General features: G+C 37.7%; 1 protein-coding gene across 2 annotated transcripts in view; it reads right to left on the bottom strand.

The window, feature by feature from the left end:
* Window positions 1-1,548: 1,548 nt before the first annotated feature.
* The window catches only part of nphp3 (nephronophthisis 3), a 25,999-nt gene continuing 14,803 nt past the window's right edge, over window positions 1,549-12,744 (bottom strand). For both annotated transcript variants that reach the window (XM_046848046.1, XM_046848045.1), the window contains exons 20-28: window positions 10,999-11,121; window positions 10,089-10,278; window positions 6,651-6,892; window positions 6,213-6,288; window positions 5,943-6,070; window positions 3,260-3,500; window positions 2,444-2,569; window positions 2,186-2,301; window positions 1,549-1,972 (exon numbers count right to left, since the gene is read on the bottom strand). In XM_046848046.1, the coding sequence (XP_046704002.1) occupies window positions 1,804-1,972; window positions 2,186-2,301; window positions 2,444-2,569; window positions 3,260-3,500; window positions 5,943-6,070; window positions 6,213-6,288; window positions 6,651-6,892; window positions 10,089-10,278; window positions 10,999-11,121 (1,411 nt within the window). In that variant the 3' untranslated portion in view covers window positions 1,549-1,803. The remainder of the gene's footprint in view (window positions 1,973-2,185; window positions 2,302-2,443; window positions 2,570-3,259; window positions 3,501-5,942; window positions 6,071-6,212; window positions 6,289-6,650; window positions 6,893-10,088; window positions 10,279-10,998; window positions 11,122-12,744) is intronic.

The raw sequence follows: 12,744 nt of genomic DNA, 5'->3' as shown, positions 1-12,744 counted from the left end.
ATAAAATACTGAAAGGTGTTGTGGGGTGTAGTATTGAGGGACTGAAGGTGAAGTACAGGAGTACAGCCGGTGATCACTCTTCTGAACCACGGTCTGTGATTTCACCAGACAGAACTGAGCTTGTGGTGGATTTTCCAGAGAGCAATCCGTTGCAGAACAGCTTTAGCAGTGTGCAACATCCTGCTGAAAGAAGGGAGAACCTTTGCTTGGTTTGCAGCGAATGATTAGGTATGAGATATGTCAAACTGAAATGTCAAAATAATGGCCAGGACCCAAGGTTTCCAGCAGAACTTTCCTCAGAACTGGTGTTCTGGTAACTGTTTTCATCAGCTTGACTTCTTCCCATATATTCTTTGTCCTGTACATCCTGGTACAGACACCATTGCTCCATGGTCCAATCCTAAACCCCACGCCACAGCATGTACACTCTGACTGCTCTGTATTTTTGAGGCATGAACCTTTCCAGCCAATTTTTTGTTCGAGTAGATCTTCTGTGTGATCAGAGCTGACAGGCTTATCTTCCACTCCCCACACACATCAATGAGCATCAGGCTCCCATAACCTTGGCAATGGGTTACAATTGTCTTTCCTGCACACCATGAAGACCCCACAAGAGCTCTGTATTTAAATGTCATTTTTGCCATGCTCTTTATGTAGAATGCGGAAAAAAGAAAGCGTTACATCCTACACATATGATAACGTATAATAATTGACCAAAGGCAAGAGCTGTCACTGTTTGCCTCAATGGAATGAAACATTTCACAGGAAAATGAATTCAGTAATTCATGATTAATGAAAATAAAAAAATATTTAATATTTGATCAGTTCTATAAATGCATTAGAAATGTATGTTGTAAAATAATAAAATGTCAAAAATATAAAAACATTTAAAGTAGTGTTTAAGTACTCTTCATTCTAAGCCACATCACAAAAATATTAAAACACAGCAAAACAAAAAGTCACATTTGTTTTTTTTTGCAGAAAACATTGATGTTTCTGTTTCTCTGCAGGGCCAAGAATATAGTCATGACTTAATATAAACACGCATTCGTTCTAAAGGAGAATTCAGAAAGATGCATATACTGTAGTGTACCATCAGTTTAACAATACATTCAGCTATAAGAATTGTGACACCATATTAATGAATGGTTTAAAATACTTATTTTCCTCTATCACTGAATATAACGAGTAGTTCGGGTGGCTGGATGTTCTGATATGTCAGAATTCATTCTTTCAGAAACAATTTCAGAGAAAGCTTTTTAAAAGCTGCAGTCAGGCAAGAAAATAGATGGCATGTGAAAATGTCAAAAAGTTTGCTAATTTTTGTTTTAAATAACCAAAAGAGTTGCATTTCAACAAAATGCTACTATATGCTATGTTTAAGACTTCCAAGCAGCAGTTGTGTTGGTATACTTATGGCTCCTACAACGTCTGATGTCTCCGGTTACAGATCGATGCAGACAGTCAACAATAAAATTTTCCTTCACATGTAACACTGTAAACCTGTTACCCAGAAACACTGTTGTTTTTTATAAAGTTGACTTCCAGTCACAGATTAATTTTAATTTATTTTTGACAAGACAGAAAATACCATCTCTGTATAACAAGGTTTTAAAAATGATATTATCTGAGGAGAAAGCAGGACTGGCAAAATCCAATACATGACACAACAGAAATGTCCATTTAGTTCCCATTAGACACTAGTGTTATTTATTGGACCAGTACTTTGCTTTGGTTTATTGCACAAGTCAATTTTGCCTGGCGAGAATGAGGAAAGATGGAGGTGTCAGAGTTCACCAGAGGTCATCGGGGAGTTTGAGGTAGAAGGGTGGGGCTTTGCAAGCTCAATGTGTCACTGCTGGATGAGTGAGGAGAAGCCGCTTTCTCGCACACCAAAGAGGTTTCGGCTTCCTTAATCTCCATGGCTCGTTTGTAGAGCTCAGCGGCTTTCTCAAAGTCCCCTTCCTCATAGCTGAGAGAAATTAAGATTCAGTCATTCATTATTCAAAAATAAAGATAAGCACGTAAATAGTCTTTGTGCATCTGTATGTTTCACAGATCAAAAAATATGAGAAGAGACTGAGAAGCCACGAAGGTCACCACGATAAGACGGGTTTAATTCTCCTCACTACTTTCCTATAAGATGAAAGATTTGAATTATTTTGTGAAATAAAGGAAAACGAACCTGAGCACGGCCAGATTCTTTAGAGTCTCTCCTACTCGAGGGTGCAGTCGCCCGAGGCTGTCCTCATACACCCTGAGAGCCCGCTCATACAGTGGTAATGCCTCGGTGTGCTTCTTCTGCAACACACACACACACACACACACACACACACACACACACACACACACACACACACACACACACATACAGTAGCAGCACAAGTATCAATGCCACCTTCGGCATAAAATATGTGTTCATTTTCCAGTCTTCCAGTCTCACCAGCTGGCAGTAGAGCACACCAAGGTTAACAAGAGCTGTAGCCACACTTGGGTGTTTAGGACCAAAGCTCTTCACTCGAATCTCAAGAGCCAACTCGTAGAGAGGCACTGCCTTCTCCATCTTCCCCTAAAAATTTAGGAACACATACAAAGAAGAGAGAAAGAGAGAGAGAGGGAGAGAGAGAGTAAAAAAAGACAGAAACACACTCTTTCACATTTGTTTTGCAGACATTTTCTGTAGGTCAATATAATTATAGTGAATATTATAAAATTATAGAATGTTATATTCAGCCCTATGTTTTTTCGGGAACTAACCTAACGTCACCATACCTGTACTACTGTGAGAACACTAATAGTTCACATGATATGGGGGAATCCTAATACTCACTAGAACTTTAATATTTTCTGTGCCATGGATGAGAAGAAAACCTCGTTCTCATGGTTTACAGGAAAGGAGCAAACGTATAAAATCCTACACAGAAGCCTTTCAATGGCCTATTTAAGTTGTCAACAAAGACATCATTTACCTGACAAAAATATGCTACGCTATGTTTTAGTCATGGGAGGTATTATGGTATGTTATGTAACCTTTTTCCACTGTATTAGTTTTAGACAAATATAACAAAGAAAATATTTATCTTATAACACTAATCTTGGATATGTATCTTATTCCTATCAGAGAAAATGTCTAACATTTACTTTAAGTGGCTGTAGACTTATATTCACAATCTAAAAATAATGTAATTTTTCGTCATTATTTTCTTTTATTTCTCAGCTGGGGTAAAACTGGGTGCTGCAGTGTGTGTATCGCTCTCACCCTGCGTTTATAGAGCATGGCAAGATGCTTGAGGGTGTAGGCGAGAGATGGGTGGTCTGGAGCGAGGGCTCGTTTGCGGATTTCCAGTGCTTTTTCATACAGCTGCTCAGCGCTCTCGTAGTCCCGCCTCTCGCAGTGCAGTGCAGCCAGGTTATTCAGAGACTGAGCACAGTCCGGGTGATCAGCGCCCAGCACACGCTGCCGCATCTCCAATGAACGCATCAAGAACACCTTCGCTGCGCTTTAACACAATGTACGATATCCAGGTTACAATCCAGCGCCTGTTACAAACCAATGATTTAATATAAAACAAGCTACCAGGATCACAGAGTCAACCTCAGTGCTTTCAAGTAAAGGTTTAAACAGACACTGATCAATAATTATTACCCAGATTCTTCAATGAAAATATTATTTAAATATTGCAAAACCCTTAATGTGGTAGTGCAATAGTAGGAAAATCCTCCATAACAGGGTGGTGTGGTTCAAAACTAAATAATTAAATAATAATCTACAACACATGGTGTAGGAAAGGATTCCACCTTCAGCTGGAATTTACCACTAGAGGGCGCTTATTGGTTTATAGTGGAATATTCAAACGAGGTTATTCAGCTATAAACAGTCATAAAAGTTAAACAGTCAAACATTCTTCAGCCTTCCTTTCTTTATCTTCAAGTAAAAAAAAAAAATAATATGCCTGCCATGTTACACCAGACAACGACTTTACCTGCAGCTTCCCTCTTACCACTGCAAAGTACTGAAAAAGTATTTTCACAAAAAAATGCTAAATAAATTTAGTGTCACGAAAGCTTAGCCATGATAATCAATTACACATGGTTTTTAAAATCAATTTATGTGGATTATTATGTGTAAGAAATCCATGGTACAATCCAATCAACTGTATAATAGTACTATAAAAAATATTATAAAAAGTATAGCAATGTAAATCTGTGGTCTGAATTACAATGACTGTCAGAAGCAGTGCTGAACATTTGCTCAACACCTTCTGACCTTCACATTTGGGAATCCAATACAGCAATAGCATAATAATGAATAGAGATCTTTACACACAGACTTTACTGTAAGACATTCAGCATCAGTAGCATTGTGTATTATCACTGTCACTGAAGTCACTGAAATTCAACATCTCATTAGGGATCAATGAAAAGCATACATCTATTGATCCTCATTGTTCCTAATAAATAAGCAACTGTTTTTATTTAATAATGTAAACAAAAAAGTAGGCAGGAGAGAAAAGTAGGCAGGAGTACAAGGAGATGCGGCAGCAGGTAAAAAGGGATGTGGCGAAAGCCAAGGAAAAGGCATATGAGGAGCTTTATGTGAAGTTGGACACTAAAGAAGGAGAAAATGATTTATACCGATTGGCCAGGCAGAGGAACCGAGCTGGGAAGGATGTGCTGCAAGTTAGAGCAATAAAGGATGGAGATGAAAATGTGTTGACAAGTGAGGAGAGTGTGTTGAGAAGATACAGGGAGTATTCGGAGCAGCTGATGAATGAGGAAAATGAGAGAGAGAGAGAAGGTTGGATGGTGTAGAGATGGTGAAGCAGGAAGTGGATAGGATTAGTAAGGAGGAAGTGAGAGCAGCGATTAAGAGGGTGAAGAGTGGAAAGTCTGTAAGACCAGATGACATACCGGTAGAAGCATGGAGATGTTTAGGAGAGATGCAGTGGAGTTTTTAACCAGATTGTTTACAAGATTTTGGAAGGTGAGAAGATGCCTGAGGAATGGAGAAGGAGTGTGCTGGTACCGATCTTTAAGAATAAGGGAGATGTGCAGACCTGCAGTAACTACAGGGGAATAAAGTTGATCAGTCACACCATGAAGTTATGGGAAAGAGTAGTGGAAGCCAGGCTGAGAGAAGAGGTGACCATCTGTGAGCAACAGTATGGGTTCATGCTGAGGAAGAGCACCACAGATGCATTATTTTCTTTGAGAATGTTGATGGAGAAGTATAGAGAAGGTCAGAAGGAGTTGCATTGTGTATTTGTGGATTTAGAGAAAGTGTACGACAGAGTGCCGAGAGAGGAGTTGTGGTATTGTATGAGGAAGTCAGGTGTGTCAGAGAAGTATGTGAGGGTGGTGCAGGACATGTATGAGGACAGTGTGACAGCAGTGAAGTGTGCAGTAGGAACAACAGACTGGTTTAAGGTGGAGGTTGGACTGCATCAAGGATCGGAATCTGAGGAACATGAAAGGATCTGAGCCCTTTCATGTTTCCAGTGGTGATGGACAGTTTGGTGGATGAGGTCAAACAGGAGTCTCCATGGAATATGATGTTTGCGGATGATATTGTTATTTGTGGTGAGAGAAGTGAGCAGGTTGAAAAGAGTCTGGAAAGGGTGGAGATATGCGCTGGGGAGAAGTGGAATAAAAGTCAGTAGGAGTAAGACAAAATACATGTGTGTGAATGAGAGGGAGGGCAGTGGAGTGGTGCTGTTGCACCGCTCCACTCCACTGCAGTATAAAGTAATAGAGTTAGTGTTAAGGTGCACTGGTTTGGGTTGTGGGTTTATTAAAGCCACAGTAGCAGCTACATTGGTACATTATCATGCATAGCAAACAGCATAACAGGTTTCCACCAGCACAAGATGAAAATAATATACAAAATTCCATCACAGTGGACATGGACATATTTTGAAGGTAGCAAAAGGAGGGTTACTGACTCGAGGTTGTTCTGAAGGTAGTAGAGGACACCAAGTTCATTGAGTGTCTTGGCACAATCGGCTGAGTCTTTACTGAGAGTTAACTCCTCCAACTGCAGCGCTCTGCGCCGCAACAGAGTGAACCCGTACTGTATACACACACACACACACACACACACACACACACACACACACACAGATCAAATTGATAATGAGTAAAACAGTCTTACAACACTGAGACAAGGAGCTGCAATGCCTCTAATAAAATAAGAATGATTCATCTTTTCTCACCATGTGGCCTTTTTGCCGAGCCATTTTCTGCCAGATCTTCACTGATCTCTTATGCAGCTTCTCAGCCTGCTCATACCTGCTCAAACCACAATAAAAAAAAAACAGCAATCATAAGGGCTGCATTTAGAAATGACTTTTATACCACAGTGATATAAGTTGTATTTTGTCTGATAAAAGTAAAAAAAAAAAAAAAAAAAAAAGAGACTGGTAAAGGAAGTGTCTGTTTATAGCTTAGAACAAAAAAATAAGTTGTTCTAAAATACATGTTTCAGATCATTAAATGGAAATGAAAAACATTTAAAGAATGCTTTGTTAAATTTGAACACATAAAAATGTTATTTGTAGCAACTTCCTTTTGAGGAGAAAAAAAATACAACATGCAACATGTCCTGTTTTATTCTTCATTAAAAAAAGCATAGCACTTAGCAAAAGATGTACTTGTTTTGTTTTTGGTAGAGGAGTGAGAGCGAGTCGAGTTCTCTTGCCACACTTGAGTGCTCGCTTCCATACGCATTCTCACTGATCTCCAGCGCCTGCTTGTACAGCTGCTCTGCATTGCCAAACTTCTTCCAGTGGACATAAACTCCAGCCAGCTGGTGCAGTGACTGTGCCACACTGGGGTGATCTGGATCCAGAGCCGTCTCACGAATCTCTAGAGAACGCTGCAGGGGAGCAACGGCCTGGAAAAAAATAACACACACCAAATGAGATGTCAAGAGTACCTGATAATCATACTTATCATAGATACTTTACTGTAAAACATACTCCATTACAAGTTCAAAATCACCAATTCCAAAATGACTTTTGATGAAAGATTATCTGACACTAATAGTACTGAAGTATTTGACGTATATTAAATGTAGGTTCAAAGATGCACTGGTCCTCAACACCAAGACACATGACGTGGCTTTTTAGTTAAAAGCCAAAAACTGTTTAGTTTATAAAATGTTAAATTGTACATCTCAACACTGCGTTTACCAAAATCAACACAACAACCTCTTCAACATGTCAGAAGAAAACAAAGATCAAACAAGTTGGTTCTTTTCTACGAAGTAGAAATAGAATCTTTCAAAAGGTAAAGAAAAAAAGTTATAGAAATAAATAAATATAATAATAATAAATAAAATTACAGTATCATGTCACTAAGTAGAAGAACCATTAGTGTTCAATTGACAAACACTCTCAGTCTCAGAGAGGAGCAATATTTTTATTTAACTTTAACAAAAGATGGTTCTTAAAGTTTTTGGAATTGATTTAAGCTCTTTTTGAAATGAAAATGTGGGTCGGGGAGTCTTGAGCCTTAATGACATCTTCAGATGTAATTGGTGACTGTCAATTAAAATACTGTGGAGTAAATATTAAATCATAAATGTAGTTCAGTATAAAGTAAAAGTTGCTTATATTTTTGTACTCAGAAAAAACTAAAAATTCCTTTCATACAGTTGCGATGTACATACACTCAAATTCTTTACACCACTGGGTTTTGGGGCTGCAACTAACGATTTCTTTGATAATAGATTAAACAGACGATTCTTTTTTTAAATTATTTTTCCAATAAATCAATTAATCAGAAAAATTAAATTTTGATTGTTTTTTTGATGTTTTGCTTATTATAACTATATAAAACCCTAAGTAAAGGTATCTATGTATAAATGTGTATTTAAATATATGCAAAAGCCACATATTGAGTTTAACTATGTTTGATTTGGACATTTTAAAGCTAATAGTAGCTGCTTGTTGAGTGCATGGGGGATTTTTCCTTTAAACAAATTCCCTAATGCTGGGTTGGTAATTTCTTTAAAAAAAACAAATAAACAAAAAAGCGAGTATGCGACTTGAAGCAATTTTTGTAAATCAACATTTGTTTTGTTTTTAATGATAATTACAGATGACAACCAAAATCAATTTTAAATATAATTACATTAATACATTATTTTGATAATTATGGTTAGAAAAATGGACAGTTTTGTTCATTTGTAAAAATAAAAGCATCTAAAATATATAATACATTTAATTTGTAAAAAGATTAAATGATATATGCATTAATTAAATAAATAAACATTGAAAACGAGCATTTTAAGCCGAGAAAAACAGTTAATTGTTGTAGTGTTATAATGCTATATGTATATGTAATGCTATAACAAAGAAACGCAGCGTGCTAACAGGCTCAACTAAAATATGCATTGATGTACAAATGCATAAACATTCACTGAAAACCACAACAGTGACTAAAAATGTGATTGTTTACTGCTGCTGTTATTTGCTGCTTTTAGATTTAGTGTTTGTTCGCACAGTTTTAACTGAATTATCACTATGTTGCAAGCGAGCTGATTGCGCAACATGATGCTCGCGAGTCACGACAAAATAGATCCAGTGAAACTGTCCTGAAGTTATAAACAGTTTAAACAATAGCACTTCATTAAACTACACCATTTTCACATGATGAGGATTCTACAGTTTTTACTCATTGTGTTGATGTTCCGCCTTCATTTGTGATTCCAGTGTGTTTTCTTTTCATGTGCTTGTGCATCACTGCGGTACTTCCATCCCACACAAACTTTGCATAACTTGCAGTAAAGATACTGCTATGGATTATTTTAGTAGTCGAGTATTCTAACGATTATTCCAACAATTGCTCGATTAATCGATAAGGACTACTTTTTCTTAAAGAGCAATACTAAATAAGACGGGTCTCTTTATATTAACAAGCAATTTGTTTACTTTTTTGAAAAATGTACATTTTTATTGTTAAAATTGCACACAAGAATATCTGTAAAAACTAAACCCATTTAGTGCATTTAATTGACATATTACATCAAAATACAAATATATACATAAAAATCATGAATAAAAATAGATTTCAGATGACTGAAATTCAGTTTTTTTTTTTTATGTTTTAGTTTGAAATGATTCTTGAATGAACTTCATTGGCCTAAATCATATGGATGCCAGTTTCTGCCACATAAAAAAAAATTTCACTTCATTCGGACTTTTTCCCTCGCAATTCTGACTTTTTTTCCTCTCAAATGCGACTTTTTTTTTCCGACATTACTTGTGCATCCACTGGTAACCATGTTGTTGGCCTGGAGTTTCTCTCCAGAGATCTAAGGCTTAGTTTCAGCTCATGCAATTTTATTAGTTGCAGCTGATTTTATTTTCAATGTGTAAAACTTTCTGCCACTACAGAAGGGCTAATTTAGTTAATTTAAATTTAATATTTATTTTTTAAACTAGAAATTGCGAGAATTATTGGCAGAATTAGGCAAACTTTTGATTTGATGTGGCAGAAACGTGCCTCCATAGGAATCCTCTCCTCGCCCCCCACTGTTTCCTCCTCGTTCCTCCATTTTTCATTCTGCAGTGTCTTTCTGTGTTCCCCGTCCAGAGCGTTCCAGAGTTTGGCGGGTGGTGAGTGAGTAATAATGCTCCGTGGGAAACACAGTGCTCCGTGTGTAGTTAAATGGACTAAATGAAGCCAAATTATTTTGCCTCTATGCTTCATTTAACCGATTTAACTACACATTTTTTGTAACCGAATTACCCGAGGAATCGTTACAGCCCTAAATTGCAGGTTACAATCTTCTTTTTTTAAAAAAAAATGTGCAAATATTCAGATTTGTAATTTTATTGCAGTTTTAGTTATTTGCAGATATTTGAAGTGATTTCTGTTTTTACAAAAAACAGAAACAAAATTTTATTTACAGTATAAAAACTTGCATTATTAATGCCCGAGTTTTTATATATTCATCAATACACCATAGCAAATGTTCCGTTCGGTGTCCTGATGATTTAGAGATTGCGAGAAATTTGAAAGATTTACAAGAATGTGTGTGTGTGTGTGTGTGTGTGTGTGTGTGTGTGTGTGTGTGTGTATACCTGGCTGAGGAGCCCGAGGTCTTTAAGGAATCGCCCAAGGGTCTCATACAGGTTAGCCAGTCTGCTCATGCTTTCCTCACTCTCACAATTCCGCTCAAACTCCTTCAGAGCAACACAGTATTCAGCTGCCATGGACAATTTATCCTTCCCTACAAACTGCCAGTATGCCAGCAGCTCTGAGAAATGACCCCTGAAAAAAATTCAATAGAGAAAAATGTTAGAGATTATATTAGCCTTTATATAACTGCGGAAGTAAAAGCAACACGTTTCTCTAGGGTCAACCTTTTTATAATAATCACTCTTTGCTAATATACGATATTACTGCTCCCTTATCTATCAGAGATTAAAATTAATGAGATTATGTATGCAATCCGGACCTGATACTTATCAATTAACTGTCCTACCAACCTAATCCACCTTAACCTCAGCAAATTTATCCAGCCTCCAGGTTTCACTAAATCAGTGATGTTAACAAGTTTCATGATATCTTAACAAATCAGGATACCTCCAGCCTCGTCGTTCACACAGTTTAACTACAACAGTAGAAATGTTACAACAGTTGAACTGTTTCTCAAGCATGTTCTCACTGCTGGTATGTGAATATGATGTATCACAACACTACTTTCTTGGTTTTGTTGCACTACAAAAGCCTGTTTGTCAAAGGGTCCTGCATTAGAAGTCAGAAGCCACTAAAGTAAATTTATGATTTGCTGTCTGTACCATATTTACATAACATCAGATTTTTTCTATTATGTCATATTGCATTGAATCGTATTTATCACATTCAAATCGACATCATATCGCACTGCATCGTAATGGGGTGAATCACGTCGTATTGCATCGGTAGCTGCTTCATATGTATCTTTAATGTGTCATATGTGACAGCTGGATGGAGGAAGGAGAGTGACACCTCTTGTAGAGATTCTGGGAGACAAACAGGTTGAGCAGACTGAGCTGTAGTTTACACTTATCCCCCTGCTGCTGCAGCAACCATGGCAACTCATCAGCAACACGCCACGTCACTGTATTCTCACTGTTCTCACACACACACACACACACACACACACACACACACACACACACACACACACACACACACACACACACCGTTCCCATTGTCATGAAGGAAGCAAAAGATTTTTTGCATAAAAATACTATATATATATATATATATATATATAAAGATATATATATATATATATATATATATATATATATATATATATATATATATATACACACACACACACACACACACACACACAGTGGGGCAAAAAAGTATTTAATCAGCCACCAATTTTTTAAGAGGCTCCTCTGTCCTCCGCTTGTTACCTGTATTAATGGCACCTGTTTTAACTCGTTATCAGTATAAAAGACTCCTGTCCACAACCTCAAACATTCAGAATCCAAACTCCACAATTGCCAAGACCAAAGAGCTGTCAAGGAACACCAGAAACAAAATTGTAGACCTGCACCAGGCTGGGAAGACTGAATCTGCAATAGGTAAGGAGCTTGGTGTGAAGAAATCAACTGTGGGAGCAATTATTAGAAAAAGCAAGACATACAAAACCACTGATAATCTCCCTCGATCTGGGGCTCCACGCAAGATCTCACCACGTGGGGTCAAAAGGATCACAAGAACAGTGAGCAAAAATCCCAGAACCACATGGGAGGACCTAGTGAATGACCTGCAGAGAGCTGGGACCAAAATAACAAAGGCTACCATCAGTAACACACTGGGCGCAAAACACGCCAGGGACTCAAATCCTGCAATGCCAGACGTGTCCCCCTGCTTTAACCAGGACATGTCCGGGCCCGTCTGAAGTTTGCTAGAGAGCATTTGGATGAGCACCAGGAGAGGACTGGTAGAATGTCATATAGTCAGATGAAACCAAAATATAAGTTTTTGGTAAAAACTCAACTTGTCATGTTTGGAGGAGAAAGAATGCTGAGTTGCATCCAAAGAACACCATACCTACTGTGAAGCATAGGGGGAAACATCATGCTTTGGGGCTGTTTTTCTGCAAACAGACCAGGATGACTGATCCTTGTAAAGGAACGAATGAATGGGGCCATGTATCGTGAGATTTTGAGTGAAAACCTCCATCCATCAGCAAGGGCACTGAAGATGAAACATGGCTGGGTCTTTTAGCATGACAATGATTCCAAACACACACCGCCCGGGCAACAAAGGAGTGGCTTCATAAGAAGCATTTTAAGGTCCTGTAGTGGCCTAGCCAGTCTCTAGATCTCAACCCCATAGAAAATCTTTGGAGGGAGTTGAAAATCCGTGTTGCCTAGCGACAGGTCCAAAACTTCACTGCTCTAGACGAGATCTGAATGGAGAAATGGGCCAAACTACCAGCAACAGTGTGTAAAAACCTTGTGGAGACTTACAGAAAACGTTTGATCTCTGTCATTGCCATCAAAGGGTATATAACTTTTGTTATTGACCAAATACTTATTTTTCACCATAATTTGCAAATTAATTCTTTACAAATTAGACAATTTGATTTTTAATTTTCTGGATTTTTTTTTTCTTATTTTGTCTTTCATAGCTGAAGTGTACCTATGATGAAAATTACAGGCCTCTCTCATCTTTTTTATTTTGGAGAACTTGCACAATTGGTGGCTGACTAAATACTTTTTGCCCCAC

Source organism: Silurus meridionalis, chromosome 4 (assembly GCF_014805685.1).
Source record: "Silurus meridionalis isolate SWU-2019-XX chromosome 4, ASM1480568v1, whole genome shotgun sequence".
In the NCBI taxonomy this organism is placed as follows: Eukaryota; Metazoa; Chordata; class Actinopteri; order Siluriformes; family Siluridae; genus Silurus; species Silurus meridionalis.
The sequence above is the reverse complement of the archived record's forward strand: the minus strand, read 5'-3'. Positions and strand labels throughout refer to the sequence as shown.